The 19,208-nt window shown below is 50.0% G+C and overlaps 1 protein-coding gene across 1 annotated transcript in view; it reads left to right on the top strand.

Annotated features, from left to right (window-relative positions):
- Positions 1–10,763: 10,763 nt before the first annotated feature.
- Positions 10,764–19,208, top strand: part of Smarcd3 (SWI/SNF related, matrix associated, actin dependent regulator of chromatin, subfamily d, member 3) — a 32,711-nt gene continuing 24,266 nt past the window's right edge. Inside the window, exons 1-2 of the mRNA XM_052719375.1 lie at positions 10,764–10,891; positions 12,599–12,739. Of these exons, the coding sequence (XP_052575335.1) occupies positions 12,701–12,739 (39 nt within the window). The 5' untranslated portion in view covers positions 10,764–10,891; positions 12,599–12,700. The remainder of the gene's footprint in view (positions 10,892–12,598; positions 12,740–19,208) is intronic.

Raw genomic sequence — 19,208 nt, 5'->3', positions numbered from 1 at the left:
TGTCAGGTTCCTCCTCTGCCACTTCCCACCTATATTCCTTTGAGGCAAGGTCTCTCCCTAAACCTGAGGCTCCTCCCATTTCTCCTCTAGACAGGAAGCCCGTCTATCCTGTCTACTCAGCTATCCTGTCTCTGTCACTGTGGAGCTGAGGTTACAGGCATATATGGGATGCCCAATTTGCTACATTCGTGTTGGGTTCTGGACTCTAGTACTTAGGATTGTACAGAAAGTGCTCTTAACTGTTGAGCCAGCTTCCAACTCTTGGTAAATTTATTTTTGATACAGAGTTTCAGATAGTTTAGGGTGGCCTTGACTTTGAATTCACAGTAGTCCAGGATAACCTTGAACTTCTGATTCTCCTGTCCTTATCTCCCGAGTGCTGGGATTGCAGGTGTGTAAGATCATGCTGATTTATACAGTGCTGGGGATACAAGGCTTCATGTATATAGGCATGCACTCTCCCAACTAAGCTACACCCCCAAGTCCCCTGGCTCATTTTCTATTGGATCCTGTGTGTCTTTACTCATTGCCCCCCAATGGTAACACCTTGCAAACCTACTGTAGCACATTTCAGCCAGGATGCTGACAATATTCTCCAGTTAGTTCCCTGTGGCTGCTGTAACGGCCATGAACTAGGGAGCTGGAGGCCAGAGTCCTAAGTTGAAGTATAGACGAAGCTGTGCCCCCTGCAGAGGCTCACGGCAGGACCTGTCTGTCCCCTGCCTCTTTCACCTTCAGGCCTGATCCATCTCTGTGCTCTGCTTTCGCTCTCTCTCTCGCTCTCTCTCTCTCTCTCTCTCTCTCTCTCTCTCTCTCTCTCTCTCTCTCTCTCTGTATGAGAGAGAGAGAGACAGAGAGACAGAGACAGAGAGAGACAGATACCTCCCTGTGCCTCACTCTCTGTGTGTGCATGCATGCACATGCACGTTCATGTTGGTGTGCATGTGAGTACCTGTGTGTGGAAGCTGTTGGGTCCATTTCTCAGGCACCCTCCACCCATTGTTTGAAACAAGGTCTAGGCTCACTGGCCAGCAAGCCTCCAGGGATCCCCTTCTCTTTGCCTTCCATCTTGCCATGACTGGGATCATGGGTGTGTGCCATACATTTGATCTTTTATGTGGATTCTGGGGGTCCGACTCAGGTCCCCATACTTGTGAGGCAAGCACTTTACCAAACCTGAGTCAGCTCCCCAGCCCTCTGCTCACTCCATAATGACACATGGTGGCATTTAGGGCTCACCCAGGTCAGCCAGGATCCTCTTTTCTCCAGAGTTTAGCATAGTAACAAGTCAGAGACCTTTCTAGAATAGATGACACAGGTTCTGGGCATTGGGATGTGGGCAAGGCTTCAGGGGCCATCGTTGGCCTAGCTCAACAGTGCAGAGGACAGGCATTTCTCCCCAGTATTCCTCCTGCCTTTCTTCCACCCATCCCCCTCCTAACTCCTGGCAGCCACTAACCTGCTTTCCATCTCTATAATTTTACCATCTCAAGAATGCTATATAAACGGAATCATGCAGTGTGTAACTTTTTTTTACTCACTTGGGTTTTTTTTTTTTTTTTTTCACTTTCCAATAACTCAAAAGATCGAAACAAACTTAGTTATCCTGAAATTCCCCTGTGGAGCTATGTGTATCAATAGAATGTCCCTTTTTATTGCTGAGTAATGTTCCCCAGTCTGGAAGTCCAACCATTTAGCTATTCTTCCGCTGAAGGGCGCTTGGCTCCTTACCAGTTTGGAGCTATCCTGGAGAAAGCTGCTGGGAACATGTTCATCGGCATGTTTTGGGGTGAACGTGAGATTTCATTTCTCTGTGGGGAATGCCCAGGATTGCACTCACTGGGTTAACAAACATTTAGTCATGAGAAACAGCCAAACTCTTTCCTGAAGTGCTCTGCCCGTTTGCACGCCCGCCTGGAGGGCTTGGTGGCGTGGCTTTTCCACAGCCAACCAGCACCAGGTGGTGTCTAGGTGCGAGTCTGGCTGCTCTGCCGGGTGTGAAAGGCTGTGGTCACCATTTGTCCATGCTGGGAAGGGACTTTGTCTCTCTTGCTCGTTTTCTAAGTTGGACTATTTGTGTGTTTTCCCCCCTCTGGATTCCGAGCTCAGAGCTCTTCATGCATCCTAAATACAACCTCCTGCCTGATACACAACCTCTATTTTTCCTCCTATTTGGTAGCGAACTTTCTGTTTGAATGAAAATCAATCTGCGACGCAAGGAGTCGAGTCCGGGAATTCTTCCCTGAGCCCTGATCTCAAAGGTGCTGTTGATAGAATGAATGTGTCTGAGACTCTTATGCTTTTCTCTTTTGCACTAGCTTGTGACCTGCCGAGCTCGGGGTTTGCAGAGGCTTTGGGTGCCTGCTCATCCGTCTCCCCACCGATCACTTTTGGACCCTTGTTAAGCTCAGGTGGGCATAGTCGCTGGTCAGTCTCTGGGCTCTCTGCTCTGTTCCAGCCATCTGTGTCCACCGCCCTGCCCATCACCCAGGGTTCTGACGATGCTTGAGCAATAAGCATTAGCATGGGGTAGCATGAGCCCTCCAACTTTATTCTTTTAGATTTTTATTTAGTGTGTGTATGTGTGTGTATACATGATACATGCATGTGGACATGCCAGGTGCACATGTGGAGGTCAGAGGCCAACTTTATGGAGTTGGTTCTCTCCTTCCACCTTGACCTAGATCATGGGAACAAATTCAGGTCACCAAACTTGCAGGGTGAGCGCCTTTACCCAATGAGCCCTCTCACTGGTTACTCCTTTATCCTTTTATCTCAGAAACATACCCGATGTGATAGTCCCCTTGCCTTTCTTGTTTTTTCTTAAGATTTACTATTTTTGGCCGGGCGGTGGTGGCGCACGCCTTTAATCCCAGCACTCGGGAGGCAGAGCCAGGCGGATCTCTGTGAGTTCGAGGCCAGCCTGGGCTACCAAGTGAGTCCCAGGAAAGGCGCAAAGCTACACAGAGAAACCCTGTCTCGAAAAACCAAAAAAAAAAAAAAAAAAAAAAAAAAAAAAAAAAAAAAAAAAAAGATTTACTATTTTTATTTTATGTACATGGGTGTTTTGCCTACATGTATGTCTGTCCACCATGCGTGTTCCTGGTGCCCACGGAAGCCAGAAGAGAACATCAGATACCCTGGAACTAGAGTTATAGATGGTTATGAGCCACTATGTAGGGCTGGGAATTGAACCTGGATCCCCTGGAGGAGCAACCAGTGCTCTTAACTGTGGAGCCATGTTCCCCTTCGTTGTCTTTCCATGTACATTTGAGAGTAATTTTCTCTGCCTCTACGAAAGTACTCACTGCGATTTTGACAGGAGTTGAGTTAAGCTAGGTGTGCTGGTACATGCCTGTTGTCCCAGGACCTGGGAGGTAGAAGAACCAAGGAGTTCAAAATTATCCTTTGCTACATAGTGAGCTGGGAGCTAGCCTGGGTTACACGAGACTCAGTCTCATCAGTATCATCAGATTCAAAAGTTAATATTTTCCCTATACTAAGTCTCCCAAACCAACTTGCTCCACCACTCCACAGAGGTTTTCTTTGCTTCCTTTCAACCCTGCTGCAGACAAGGGACAAGCCCTGTGTGCGTTCTGTCAGACTTGCCTCAAACTTGCACCTGAGCAATTAGAGGTGGAACTACCATTTCAATTCCAGGACCCACTCGGTCCTTCTGGGGTGCAGAACTGCAAGTGGGTTTCGCCTGCTTTTTTGTCCGGGCCTTACTGAGTTTCTGATTGGGCCTTCTGTAGAGCTGCTGGGCTGCCCTCGGTGCTCCTGTCATCTGCAGACAGGGACATTCTGTTTCTTCTTCCTGGTCCCGTCTTTCTCTCCTTTCCCATCTTGTATTGTGCTCACTGGCAATGGTAGAGGTAATGAAACACTCATCCATGCTCCCCCAGTTTGGGGGGAAAGCACTCAGTGTGGTGTCAGCTCCTGGGGCTTGTAGATGCCCTTCATCAAGTTGATGAAGTTGTCGTCTTGCATTTTTCTGAGCGTTCTTGCTGAAAATGTGTTGACTCTGTCTCCTGCATTGGTTGATGTAATCTCACCTTTTTCTTCTTTAGCTCATTAATGTGATAGATCAAACTGACTGAGTTCTTAGGATATCTTTTATTTATTCTTTGACAATTTCATACATGTATGCAATGCACCAGTCTATCTCCAGCACCCCCTTCCACGCCACTGGCACTTCCCAACATGTCCTCACATCCTCTTCTCGCTCTCTCTCAGTTCAGCTAGTGCTGCCTGCTGGAATATTGACTGATCTCCTGGCTTGTGTGGGCAACAACAGCTTCAGCGAGTTCATGATGCAGTGGCATGGCATGTCCAGAAGACAGAACTTCACAGCTCTCCTCCTCCTCCTCCTCCTCTGGCTTCTGCATTCTTTCCACACCCTCTTCTGTAAGGTCACATGAGCCAGGGGTAGTGGTGGTCCACACCTCAAACTTACCGCTGAGTCCTCCACAGCCATTGTCAGCTCTTTGACCAGTTATTACACAGATTTGCTGCCCATTGCAGAGAGAAGCTTCTCTGACTGAGATTGAGGGCAGCATTAATACAGGGGTATAAACATAAATACTGATACGGTAGCTTGATTCTGTGTGAAAGGTTTACAACACGCCCCCACGGTCGGGCGTGTTCGCATATGCCCAACAGACACTTCCACCTAGCCAGTTCCAGGTCAGGATAGCCATTTCCGGGTCAGGGCATCTTGCGTGACCAAGATCCGTGACGTTCCATTGGCTACGTAGGCGCGCAATGTGGCCATGTGATCTACGCGCTTGCGTGTAGTAGTGACGCTGATCTGTCCACGCCCAGCCTTTAAAATCCGGCGCCATGTTCCCGGTTCCTTCTTCTTCTTCCTCCTTCTTCTCCACACACGTGCTTCCCGCAGGCCTGTTCACTCTCTGTCCCTTTACCTTTAATAAAACTCTTGTTAGCGGATTCTGTCGTGTTTCGTGGCATTTCCTTGCAGGGTAAGAACACAACGCAGCCGAAAAACTAACACTGTGTCCATTTAACAGAACAACGGTAGGTTCTCCTCTTAGGACCCATGAGCTCTCTAGCCATGAGCTTTTTAAAAAATAATAATTTTTTCTTATTCTTATCTTATATTGGTATTTTGCCTGCATGTGCGTCTGTGTGAGGGTGTCAGATCTTGGAGTTACAGACAGTTGTTAGCTGCCACATGGGTGCTGGGAATTGAACCTAGGTCATCTGGAAGAGCAGTCAGTGCTCTTAATCACTGAGCCATCTCTCCAGCCCCTAGCCATGAGCTTTTGACCAGGTTTACTGTACCAGGTGTGAATTCTCTCCTGCGTAGCAAGCTGCACCTCCAATTAGGAAGTCACTGGTTGCCTCCATGTTCTTTATGCCTCTCCTGGATTTGCATCTTGCCTGGCAGTCAGTGTTGGAGCATTCAGGAATCCTGGCTATGTAAGACTAGATGACTTTTCTCCCCCAGTGGCTTACATATCACCTCCCAGCAATAGGAAAGCCAGCTAGCAGGCAAGATTTTCAGGTCAGATCTAGTTTGATTTCTCTATGTCCTTCATTTAAATGTGTAGTATCCTCAGAAACAGGGTCTTCCCATCTCTTTCTAGTGAGCAACCAAGAGTAACAGCAATAGCTTGTTATGGGGAACGGTGCTCTGGGACCTCTCTGACCAGTAACTCATTGGGAGGTGTCCCATGCCTGACACTGACATTTTCATTTAATAACCTATGTCTTTGGGGGGAAGCATTGTCCATCCATGCAGGGTACATGTGTTCAAGCCACTTTTCATTTTATATATGTATATTTTTTCCTTTGTTTGTTTGTTTTTTGAGTAGTCCTGGCCATCCTGGAACTCGCTCTGCAGATCAGGTTCACCTTGAACTCAGAGATCTGCCAGTCTCTGCCTCCCGAGCGCTGGGATTAAAGGCGTGTGCCACCACACCCGACTTTTTAATTACATTTTTTTTTTTTTTTTGGTTTTTCGAGACAGGGTTTCTCTGTGTAGCTTTGCGCCTTTCCTGGATCTCACTCTGTAGATCAGGCTGGCCTTGAACTCACAAAAATCCACCTGCCTCTGCCTCCCGAGTGCTGGGATTAAAGGCGTGTACCACCACCGCCCGGCTTTTTAATTACATTTTTAAATTAGCTTACAAAGTAGTGGCTTTCCCAAAGGGCCTCACTACACCTGTAGCTTTGGTTAACTTATCCCCTGGACTGAGCTTTGAATGCTGAACCAATCTTGCATGGCCACGGTGGGCAAGTCACGTGTGTTTCTTGCCTCTTATCCCTCTCTCATCTGCTAAATTCCAAGTGGGAGGAAACGCTTCGGTCCGTTTTGTTTATGGTGTACCTCAGTGCCTGACTCTAAAGCAATACCTGATGCTTGATAAGAACACCACGCTCCTTTATTGAATGGACAGAAGAGAGGTAGAGGCACTTCCCAAGACGGTGGCGAAGAGTCATTCTGACGAGAACAGGTTAGAAGGCCACAGGAGAGCCTGGTGAGCCTGAATGCCTTCAGAGGGGATCCTGATAGTCAGCCAGGACTTTGGAACTGACTTGATGGGAATTACACAGAAAACTAAGTAAACAAACTTTTTTTCCTTGTTGTTCTTTTTTATTTTATTTTTCTATTATCAACTTGATGCAGTACAAATTCTTATCCTAATAGTGAAATGTTTCACTGAAGCTTGCCCAGTGATTGGGTAAAACCAAAATTTATTATTAGCCACAGTCATCCTAGGATCCTCTCTGCTAGGTAGCCTCCCTGGATCTGTGGGTTGTAGTCTGATTGTCCTTTGCTTTACATCTAGTATCCACTTATGAGTGAGTACATACCATGTTTGTCCTTCTGAGTCTGGGTTACCTCACTCAGGATGATATTTTCTAGTTCCGTCCATTTGCCTGCAAATTTCATACTGTCATTGTTTTTCTCTGCTGAGTAGTACTCCATTGTGTATATGTACCACATTTTCTTAATCCATTCTTCAGTTGACGGGCATCTAGGTTGTTTCCAGGTTCTGGCTATTACAAATAATGTTGCTATGAACATAGTTGAGCATGTATCTTTGTGGTATGATTGAGCATTCCTTGGGTATATGCCAAAGAGTGGTATAGCTGGGTCTTGAGGTAGATCGATTCCCAATTTTCTGATTTCCACAGTGGTTGTACAAGTTTGCACTCCCACCAACAGTGGAGGAGTGTTCCCTTTGCTCTGCATCCTCTCCAACATAGACTGTCATTAGTGTTTTTGATCATAGCCATTCTGACAGGTGTAAGGTGGTATCTCAGAGTCGGTAAACAAACTTTTTAGAATTAATGATTTCAGAGGTAGGTGAGATGGAATCTTGGAATCGTATTCCAATTGAAAATAAATAAACAGCCGGGCAGTGATGGTGCACACCTTTAATCCCAGCACTCGGGAGGCAGAGGCAGGGAGATCTCTGTGAGTTTGAGGCCAGCCTGGGCTACAGAGCGAGATCCAGGACAGGCTCCAAAGCTACACAGAGAAACCCTGTTTTGAAAAACAAAATAAATAAATAAATAAATAAATAAATAAATAAATAAATAAATAAATAAATAAAACAAATACACAGTTGAAACTTACATTATGCTGTGAAAGAGCCCAGGAATGCACTGTGCTATAAAATTCCAACCAGGGGCTTCTGGGAAAGTAAAGGATCAGCAGTTGCCAGGGACTTGGGGTGGGAGAGAGGGATGAATATATGGAATGGGGAGCGGGCTTTGAGCCAATGAAGCCACTCTATCGGACACCACAGTGGTGAGTGCATATCATTGCACAGTACAACACTGAGGGTGAGACCTTGAGATGGGGGTGTGGCTCAGCCGGGAGAGTGCTCACCACGTGAGACCCTGGGTTTGATCCTTAGCGCTACATAAACCAGTTTTGGTGACCTATGCCACGATCACTCGGGAGATGGAGGCAGAGGATTGGGAGTTCAAGGTTATCTTCTTTTACATAGCAAGTCTGAGTACAGCCTGGGCTACATAGGGCCCTGTTTCAGAAAGAAAGAAAGAAAGAAAGAAAGAAAGAAAGAAAGAAAGAAAGAAAGAAAGAAAGAAAGAAAGAAAGAAAGAAAGAAAGAAAGAAAGAAAGAAAAGAGAGAGAGAAAGAAAGAAAGGAAGGAAGAAGGAAAGAAAGAGAGAGAGAGAGAAAGGAAGGAAGGAAGGAAGGAAGGAAGGAAGGAAGGAAGGAAGGAAGGAAGGAAGAAAGAAAGAGGGGCAAGATGGCCCAGAGGGTAAAGACCCTGCTGCCCAGCCTAATGACCTGAGTTTGAGCCCTGTGACTGACACTATAGGAGAGCAGTTGATTCACGAAAGTTGTTACCTGACCTCTACAGCTCCACACCTCCACACCTCTACACCCCTACACCTCTCCACCTCTCCACCTCACCTCTCCACCTCTCCACCTCTCCACCTCTACACCATGGCATGGCGTAAATAAATAAATAACATATAATTAAAAGGTTATTTAAAAAAGAAAAAAGGAAGTGAGAAACTCATCTTTCTGGAACAGTGCTTTAGATACAGACAGCCTGTATGTGATACACACACACACACATTTACATAGCACACAAGTCACATGCTTGCACACACAACACATGCTTGCTCATGTTCACACTCACAGATGCTGGTATTCTTTACACACTTACCTGTATGCGTTGCTTTTTTCCCCTTGACTTGTAGTTGAGATCCTTCTAGATCAATATGTATCTTTTAATCTAAATGTCATTAGAGACTACTAAGTAATTTATCTTCTAGGCGCCTGCTAATGCCTGCCGCTCAGTTGACCTCATCTATTATGTGTTGACAAAATTCAGATTGTTTCCAAATTCTGACTATAAAAGTAGTGTTTCAGGGTACAATTACACCCCAACTGTAGCCTAGTCCAACACTGGCCTGGCCCTGCTTAGGTGCCTCAACCCAGCACAGGCATCTCAGGGCCCTGTCTCCCCGAATCTTCCTCTTGGTGTCAGGTGTTAAGTGTGGCCAAGAAGCCCAGACTGATGTGCCTCCCTGGTCCCATCACAGAGTCTCTATCCAGAGTGGCAGAGACTCAGGAAGAGTCATTTTCAGTCAAGGTTTTGAGCACTGTGGTAATCTCACTGACTTCTCCAACATTGTTCTCTGCTGACTCACTCAGAAATGTCATTGTCCATCATCTTATGCTCCATCTTGGGTGGCTTCCCTACCAGCTCTGAGTAGGGGGACAGAAGAGGGGTGCCACAGACTATAGTCAATGTCAGAGGGATAGGGTGCCTGTACTGTGACCTCAGGCAAAGGCAGGAGGAACAGGAGTTCGAGAGCACCCTCTGCTACGTAGCAAGTAAGAGGCCAGTCTGGGATAGATGCCATCTTGTCTAGCTCAGCAGGTAAGTTATGTACTGCTCTTGCAGAAGACCAGAGTGATGTTCCCAGGACTCTTGCTAGGCAGCTCAGAAGTGCATGGAATTCCAGCTCCAGGGGGTCCAACACTGTCTGCAGGCACCTTCACACATCTGCACATACCCACACACATACACATAATTTCAAATAAAGGTAAATCTTTTAAAAAGATGTTGTATTTTTGATTATGTCTATTTTTTTTTTTGTTTTGTTTTGTTTTTCGAGACAGGGTTTCTCTGTGTAGCTTTGCGCCTGTCCTGGAACTCACTTGGTAGCCCAGGCTGGCCTCGAACTCACAGAGATCCGCCTGACTCTGCCTCCCGAGTGCTGGGATTAAAGGCGTGTGCCACCACCGCCCGGCCGATTATGTCTATTTTTTATGATTAAAGTTTTAAGACAAAAAAGAGAAAGAAAGAAAGGAAGGAAGGAAGGAAGGAAGGAAGAAAGAAAGAAAGAAAGAAAGAAAGAAAGAAAGAAAGAAAAGTAAGATATGACAGCTCTGCTCATGCCTGTGAGATCCGTGGACTCCGGGGACAGCACAGCCAGGCAGGGATCAGGGCTTGGATTCTGAACTGTCCATCACGTGAGTGGAGTGGCCAGGTCTCTAGGGCAGAAGGAAAAGTAAGGCAGCAGGGCACGGCCTTGACCTCAGCCTCTTCCACAGCTCCCTACTGTCTGCCATGTCCTTGGGGGAGGGGGGAACTGTCCTCCGGTCCTGGCCACCTAGCAGGCTTACTCTCCCTGTCTGTGTCCTCTTCACCGGCTTCTTCCCACACACGCTGGCCCTTGCCCAGCTCTTTGAACCCATTTGCTCTGCAGGTCAGAGTGAAGCCCTGCAGTGTCGGATACTCTACTGGTTGGGGTCTGGTGACTGGAAGTGGGACTCTGGGAAGACCTCACAGGTGACCAGAACCAGGCTTGGCTGGCCCTGTGCTCTGAGTGGCCTTCTTGAGGTCTGTGTCAACTAGCCACGCTACACGAGAGCTCTCAATTGGATCTCAAATGCTGCAAGTGTATACCAAAGCCTTCCTCCCATAGCATGCAGGGGAACACTGCGTTAACATCTGCAGCACTTATGATGCTCCCACTGTATGTGAGCACACAGCTGTGTGTATATATGCCCATAGGGTGGACTGTTAGTGTGGAGCTGTGAGAAGCCACGCAGTGTTTTGAGCGTATTGTGAAAGCTGGGTGCACAGGTGCATTTACAAGATATCTGTGCACAGGCTTGAAGTTCACCACGGGTGGGTCTAGGTCTGGCAAGGGCTCAGTCGCTGGGCTCAGAGCTGAAGATCACACACACGGTTGGATGGGGCAAAGCTTCTTACTCCGATCCCTAACTCATTATTAAGTGCCTAGCTCTTTGCAGACGCTCCCTGCGCCTCCCCCGCTCCAGGCTGCAGCAGCGCAGGCGCCAAGTCGAGCAGGAGCTCGGAGCCGAGGGCGGGCAGCCGCGCTCCCGGCCGGGGTCCCGAGGGAGCAGGTGAGCGACCCGCACCGCGCGGCCCCCACGGCCCTAGGCAAACACGCCGCCCAGCCGCGCTGCGCCAGCGCCCCCGCCTTCCCTGCTGGCAGGACTGCCTCGCCTCTGCTGGCATCCCCCTCCTCCCTCTGCCTGGCATCCCTTCTCTTCCCTGCCTGGCATCCCTCCTTCTGCTCCCTGGCATCCCTCCTCCCCTTGCCTGGCATCCCTCTTCCTCCTGCCTGGCATTCCTTTTCCTCTCTCTGCCTGGCATTCCTCTTCCCGCTGCCTGGCATCCTTCCTCCCTCTACCTGGCATCCCTCCTCCCTCTACCTGGCATCCCTGATCCTCTCTCTGCCTGGCATCCTTCTCTTCGCCTGGCATCCTTCTTCCCCTTAACTGGCATCCCTTTCCTCTACCCACCTGGCATTTCCCTGCTTTCTCTTGCTTGGCGTCTTCCCTTTACCTGGCCAGTGCCCTCCTTCCTATCTGGCACCCTCCTTCTTCCTTGCTGTCCTCTTCCCTCTTTCCTGGTGTTGCCCACCACCCTGACTCCCTTCATTCCCCCTGCCTGGCACGCTCCCTGACCGCGAACCTCTTTCTCCTACCTCTTCTAGCCAACTCCCATCCTGCCCCTTCTCTGACACCTCATCCCTACCTGGTACCCTCTCTTCCCACCCCTACTTGGTACCTTCCTACCCTCCTTCCACCTGCATCCCCTCCCCCTGCCCTTGTCTGGCACCCTGCTGCCTGGCACCTTCCCTTCCCTGTCTGGCACCACCCTCCTCCCCACTGCCTGGCACCTCCCTCTTGCCTAGCACTTTTCCCCACCTGCTCCTCCTGGCATCCTCTCCCTCCCTCCCTCCCTGGAACCTTCCTTCCTGCCCACTACCTGGCACCTTCCCAGACTCCACTTGCTACTCTCCTTGCTGGACAGGCCTCTCCCATTCAAGTTATTTCTCTGTCCTCACCTGCCTGTGGACTCCCGCCCCTCAGCTTCAGACTGTAGCCTTTTTCCTCCTCACACATGTCTACCTCAGACCCTCTTGGCCCTCCTACCACATGCCCCACATCCCACCTCAGCATCCTCAGCTGGGTCCCGCTCCATCTTCCACCTTGGCCAACATATCTCCTCCCGTATGCTCTGCGTGTTCCTGGATCACTCTCAAACCTGCCCCCTCCCCCTCCACCCCTCACCCCTGCCATGGCACTGTACTCTCTTGCCCCACACCTGAGGCCTTTCTGCTCTTCCCAGGAGGGAAAGGCCACCTGACGGGGTGAACCCAGAAGGCAGTGCACACAGGAGAGCCTGGAACAAGCTGTTGATTGAGTGCAGGGGACCACCTATCTGCCCACCCTGGTGCTAAGTGTAATCCTGGCCAGAAGGTCTCTTCTAGCTTCAAAGCTCCCTTCACACCCCTAAGACCTGCCTTCCCTTGTTGGGGACAGGTCTCTGTCTGGGGTCTCAGCTCCTGGCTGAAATTCTCTGTCCTGGGCCCACATCCATGTGCATTAGGCACACACTGTTCCCACTTTTGCTCTTCCTTGAATTTCCCTGGCCTCAGGTTGGCTTGGGCTGGCCCCAGGGCCTGGCCCCTTCTACACAATTTCCCATATTCTTCCTCAGACCTTTGAAAGGAGGCCTGGAACTTAGCCTTCCAGGCCCTTCAGAGCCCGCCCTAGGGGATCAGGGCCCAGGCCACGCCTCCCACAGCCCTCTCCTTTCAGATCCTCCTCAGCATGGCCCCTGGTGCTACAGGCGTGGCAGGCTCTGGGCCGGGGCACCAAGGGGGCACTGGATGACTTCTCAATTGCAGGACCCTGCCATCTATGACTCCAGGTCTTCAGCACCTACCCACCGTGGTACAGGTAGGTGCTTCCTTCTCTGGCAGCCTAGGAGCAGGAGCTTTGGCCAAAGTCTGCCAGCTCTAGGCTCTGGCCATGCCTTGCTCCCCACCCCCAACTGTCTGCCCACCTCCCCACTGGTCCCAAGTGTCCACACAGTGCCTCTATGTATCCCTCCCAGCATGGAGTGTTCTTCTGAACCTGATGACATCTGTCATTTAGTACCTTCCGCCACATCTGTGTTACCTCTTGTAAGTGTCCCTTCATCTCCCGAGGAGTCCCTAGGCCCTGCCTCTCAAAGCCACTCTGATCCAGGAACAAGTTAATCTGAAACCAAGTTCATATGAAAAGGGTCTATGGATCTGGTTTCTTCTGAATCCTCACTATCTACAGCCCCTTGGATGCATATAACATCTCTCCATTCACACAAATGCCTCCCAATGATCCCACAAATGCCTCCCAATGATCCCAGTGCCTCCCTCTCACCCAATGATCCCTATTATCTGGAAGGAATCTGCAGGTCCTTGACACATCTTTGGGTCAGCAACCTACAGACAGGCTGAGCAGACTTCTCAAAGCCCCACAGAGGCCCCAGATGGGGTTGTTCACGATGGAACATGGTGGTAGTGGCTCTTCTTTGCCACCACGTAGGCTTCAAGCTTGGATAGACTGTCATGCTGGTACACAGGAGCTGGACCCTCCTCTTCCAGTGGAGAGGAGGGTGGCTGTGGGCAGTCTCACACCTATCCCGGCTTGTCTAGAGGGGCATACTGGGGTGTCGGAAAGAAAGGCCACTTTTCAAGAACCTTGCTGGATATGGGAAGGGGCTAAAAGAAGTGCCACAGGTAGTGTGGACCTCTGAGGAGGGGGACATCAGGAGAGCCCTGGATGGATGCAGCTTGAAAGGGTTCTTGGAAGACAGGGCTTCGGAAGGCCTGGTGCCGTGGAGCATGTGTAGGCAGTGAGGCCTCTCTCAGCCTCTACTTCCTCAGAGTGGATCAAGAAGAAGAAGCCCAAGGCCAGCTGCTGTACCTAACACTCTTCCCCCACCTCCAACACACACACACACACACACACACACACACACACACACACACACACACACACACAACACTGGGCCCAGCTCAGGGAAAAATGGTCTAGGGCTTTGCCTGCTGGTAAGTCCAGCCTAGCTCAGAGTGGTAGAGCCACACGGTGACTGTGTGCAAGTCACCTGGTATCCATAGCCCCGAGACAAGCATGGGATGGGCATGCCCATTCCCACCCTGGGAGCCTCAGACTTTTGTTGCCCACAGAAATGTCAGGACTCCCACCTCTATCCTCTCAACCTCATCAGCACCTCAGGCGACAGGGGGACCTCCTCCTAAGTCTGTGGGGTCCGATGCAGTGAAGATTCCCAAAGCAAATGGTGTGCAGGTGGATCCAGCTGGCTTGTCCTGGAGCAAACTCAGGCTCCACATCAGAAAGTTCTAGTTAGTCATAGGAGACTGCACTGAGTAGGGGGTGGTGAGGAGACTGCTGAGGTCTTTAGCAGGTGCACAGAAGCTGTCCATCCTGTGATAAGCTTCATTAAGCACAGCTCATTTGGGGTTCCAGGGGCTCTCAGCAGCCACAGGTGGCTGCTACCTGAAGGACAACATGATCTCACTCACTGTAGGGCTGGGCCGTGGGGGGAAGAAAGGAAGCCTGAGAAGACTGGGGTTTGGGGCAGTGATAACTGGTCCTAGCATGGCCCTTGGTCACTAGGTGATTCCTGGGGAGCCAGAAGCCCCAGCACACTCATGCCCTACCCCCATCTGCCAGAGATGAGTTAGCAAAGCATGGGGCTTGTTTGATATTTGGTTTGAGAGTCACATAAACATGAAATCAACCCTCACATGTCTTGGTGGCAGGTAGCTTTTGCTGGCCAGGGCACATGTACAAGCATTTGGATGCTCACAAGCCCCCCTGTGTCTCGATGGTGGGCTGTACAGTGGCTGGGTCTGCAGCTGCTGCAGGCCGCTGACCCCCAAGGACTCGCTGTGCCATTGCAGGTGTTAGTGAGAATTAAGTGGCACAGGTAATAAGTTGAAGGTGTCACTGGGAGGTGGATGAGTAAAGGGCTCTGGGCGTTGGATTCTGAAGCCTCAGGAATAAACATTGGCCAGTCTGGGGCTCCTGTTTGCCTGCTGCTGGTGGATGCTAACCCTAGGGACATCTAGGGACTGCGGCTCTTGTTCCCAGTATCCTTTGACAGTGAGGGATGTGAGAAACCTGGGGAACTCACAAGGAACCCTTTGGGAGAGCAACTGCTCACTTGAGCTGTGCTGCCATTTGGGATAATACACTCTCTGTTCCCTTCTTTCCCAGCTGTGAAACCAGTTTCCTTGTGACCTAAACTTACTTCTAGGGAATTTGAGAATGTGCCTCCCAAGCATGGTTCCGCACATGCCTTTACTGGAATTTACAAACTTGGATTGACTCCCATTTGAACCATTTCTCCAGACTAAAGAACATTCTGGGGCCCAGAGGGAGGAACAGCGTGCTCCCAGGGAGGGTAGAGAAGCAGAGAGAAGGTGCCACAGGCAGATGTCCTTCCAGTCTACTGTGTTCCAGAGAGGCCTTGGGGCCCTTGCAAAATCAGTGATGCAGGGAAAATTGGGACGGAGGGTAGATGGGAAGAGAAATGCGCTGTGGCCTGGGGTGAGGCTAGTGTAAGCATAACCCCCCGTGGTTCTGTGAACCTGCTCACCCTTCCTTAAGCTAAAACCCAACTACTTGATCAAATTGCTGTTATTCTGGCCTGTCCCTTGTTGGGTTATATAAAGAACATAGTGTGAAGAGCTGAGCAAGGTCTCCAACAGTGTCCTAGCAGTTTTCCGGGGCTGGCGTACGGACTGAGTGTCATGCTGTCTGGCCATATAGATCAGAGTGCCTAACCTGAAGATAAAATGTAGAGTGACTAAGGGCTGGCGAGATGGCTCAGAGGGGAAGAGCACTTGTTGCTTTCTCAGAGGACCCAGGCTCGGTTCTAGGACTCCAGTTCCAGGAGACCCCCTGCCTTCTTCCGACCTCCACCTGCACCAGGCATACATGTGGTGCACGCGTACACATGCATGCAGGCAAAAAACGTGTACACATTAGAATCAAATCTATTTTTTTTAAATTTAGAGCAACTAGCAGAAGGGATTGCTACTTTCAAGAAATAATTGTTATGTTAGTATTTGTGACTATTTGTTAATATTATGACACAATGTATCTGATACACATGGTGCAGAGGAAGGTTAGTCTAAAGCTGAGGGTAAGTCCAGAGACAGTCTCCTGATTAGGGTGAGACAGCCTCCTAGAAAATAAAGAATATCACATGTCTAGCAGGTAAGTTGAGGCACAAGGAGGACCAGGCAGCCACACTCCTCTACAGAAGACCCTCTAAGACCCAGAGTCCAGGGACTCATTAACTGAGAGAAACTAGACCAATGGAGGAGGTTAGACCATTAGGCCACCCCTCCCTGACTGAGGCTCAGGTACCTGGAGCACGGGAACAGGAGCAAATGGACCATCCCATATGGGTTCCCCAAAAGAGCAGGGCTGGCCATGGGGAAAGCCGTCCTAACCCCCCGTGACGGCCTTGCCATTGAGCCTTATGCCCTCCCCTCCTTCTCTATCTGAGAAAGAGGGGTACAGAGAAGGGCGGAAGGGCTAACCCAGACTCATCGCCTGAGGGACAGAACGGAAATGCCCTTGTGAGATATGAAGAGGGGAGGGTCCTCTTGGCCGTGGTCGTGGGGCCAGCCACACTGCTGGACATGGGAATGACCTTTGTCATACCATCCCCTTCCTTATCTGTCCTTTAGGACAGTCACCATGCTCTTTTATTGGCTTTAAAAAATCTTTTTAGATGTATTTATTTTTATGTGTATGAGAGTTTTGCTTGCATGTATGTGGGTATGTATGTGTATATGTATGTAAGTATAAGCACTCTGTGCATGCCTGGGACACACAGAGGCCAGAAGAGTATGTTGGAGCCCCTGGAACTGGAGTTATAGTGAACCACCAGGTGGACACTGGAGACTGAACCCGGGTCCTCTGCAAGAGCAACAGTGATAACTGCTGAGCCGTCTCTCTAGCCACCCCCACTTTTTGTTTTTGTTTTTCGAGACAGGGTTTCTCTGTAGTTTGGATGCCTGTCCTGGATCTCGCTCTGTAGACCAGGTTGGCCTCGAACTCACAGAGATCCGCCCGGCTCTGCCTGTCGAGTGCTGGGATCAAAGGCGTGCACCAACGCTGCCCAGCCTCTCTAGCCCTTTTTATTGACTTTTGTTTTCCACGTATATCCCCATTTCATCTGCTTCTTTTTGCCCCTTGAGACAGGGTCCACACAGCCCAGGATGACCTCAGATTTGCCATTCCTTGCTACCCCTTCCGCCTCCATGGCCGTCCTTGATCTCTTGCCCTGGTCAATTGCATTCGGTTGCATATCACTCTGAGAGACTTAGAAGGGAAGTCCTACTCAAGTCTCATAGCACCTGCTAAAACGTCAATATTTAGCTGTAGAGTTCCTAAGAGATGTGCTCTACGGTGCATATTTGCGGGTTTTTGTTTGTGTGTGTGTGTGTTGTTGCTTCAGTTCTCCCTGTAACCCCTACTTGACCACCACCCTTGTCTCACTCAGACTCTGCTGAAGAAAGCGCAGAGCTCCACTTAGCATGGTGCTCTTCTGCAGAGTAGGAAAAGCATTCCTGGAATGAGGAGCAGATGAACGAGACAGTGGGGGGTGAGGCGGAGGAGGCCTTGACTCAGAGCAGCCCAGGTCCCTCTGGGTACAGGTGGCCTCATAGTGGCCCTGCCTTGCCTGGTGACCCCCCACTGCCCATTCATGTGCTCTTGGCTCTAAGAACCGGTCTGCCTCCTGCAGCTCCCACCATCAGATGGCTCTCCACAGTCAGACTCATGTTCAAGTGTTACTATGAGAGTGGAGGGTTTCCTTCCCTCTGACTTTGGACTGGACCTCCGGGATTGCAGAGTAGACCTTTTCTGCTCCCAGCCCCTGAGCACAGCTCTCCTACACACCCTGTCTCCTCTGAGGAACAATTGGTTCTGCCCTTCTGGAGAGGCCCCTGAAGGCTGGACAGACTTGTGGCAGAAGATGATTATCGCCTCCTGAGCTGGGCATGGTGATGCATACCTTCAGCCCATACATGGGGAGCTGAGGCAGGAGGATTGTCTTGAGTGCAAGGCTAGCATATACTATATAGTAAGTTAAACACACACACACACACACACACACAAGGGGTGGGGTGGGGGGGGCATTAGTTCTCCAAATGCAAGTGTCTGCAAAATTGATCACAAAGCCTTTCTTTCTGTAAGGACTCAATGCATGAGTGCAGAACACTCTGCATGAAATAGAGCTGGGAGCACCCCGATAAACACGTGGGTTAGAATAAATATTCAGCCATGCTTTCTGAAGTATCATCTGTAAGCCCTGGAGCACCAGCTCCCTTGGTTCCAGGTGCCAACATCTGTTCATGGTATCTTCATTGCACCACTGGTCAGCTTGGCGTCTCCCCTGTCCTATACCTGAGCACTCATAGGGTTTGATCTTAGTTTAGTCTATCTCCATAGCCAACACTTCCCAGTCTATTCGCTCTGCACATTGGAGAGGACTCCTTTCTTGCCTTTCACAGAGGTTTCCTTTGTCCTGTTTATGGTCCTAGGAATTGGAGCTGGGGTCTTGAACATACTCCAGACAAGCACTCCACCACTGAGTCACATCGCTAGTCCCCAAATAGTTTTTCTTTTAACTTACCCCAGTCTTTCAGGGAACATCACTGTGATTTTTGGTCCTCTCTTGACTCAGTTTCCCATCTTTACCACTGTCCTATTAGGACTCTCAATTCAGAAGAAAATGCTGAGATATCATTTTTGAACCAGGGTTTCCTGTAGCCCAATTGGTCTCAGCTTGATGTGTAGCTGAGAATGGCATTGAACTTCTGATCTGCTGGCCTCTACCTCCCGACTGCTGGCATTACCGTCACGCTTTACGCAGCTCGGGTTTGAACCCAGAGCCTTGTGCATATTGTGCACTCTACCAACTAAGTTACGGCCCCAGGCACCTGAGACACTTGAAAGTGACCCCTCCAGGGGCCAGGAGCCCAGCTTTGGAGATGCCCCAGCACCTGCCTGTTTCCTTGGCAGCACACAGACCCTGGGAGCCGGGCACTAGGCACATGCAGGAAGTAGAGCCCAGCGGGTGGGTGGGCAATGGCAGCCACTGTTGCTTGACTTCCTTGGTGGTTTTAAAAATGTGTCCTGGTTTAATTGAGCCTCAAAACACTATGGTGTGAATGTGGTTAGAATGGCCATCACGTTTAAGACAATTACACCGAGGCTCAGAAATCTAAATCATTTTTCCCAGTGGGCAGGGCAAGAGTCCCAGCTATGGTGTCTCCACCACATCCGGCCCTCAGAGCCATGCTATGCCCAAACGCTGCTGGTCCTCAAAAGGGCAAACAGT

This window comes from Peromyscus californicus, unplaced genomic scaffold, assembly GCF_007827085.1.
Source record: "Peromyscus californicus insignis strain IS unplaced genomic scaffold, ASM782708v3 Scaffold_6__1_contigs__length_162567912, whole genome shotgun sequence".
Classification (NCBI taxonomy): Eukaryota; Metazoa; Chordata; class Mammalia; order Rodentia; family Cricetidae; genus Peromyscus; species Peromyscus californicus.
The sequence above is the reverse complement of the archived record's forward strand: the minus strand, read 5'-3'. Positions and strand labels throughout refer to the sequence as shown.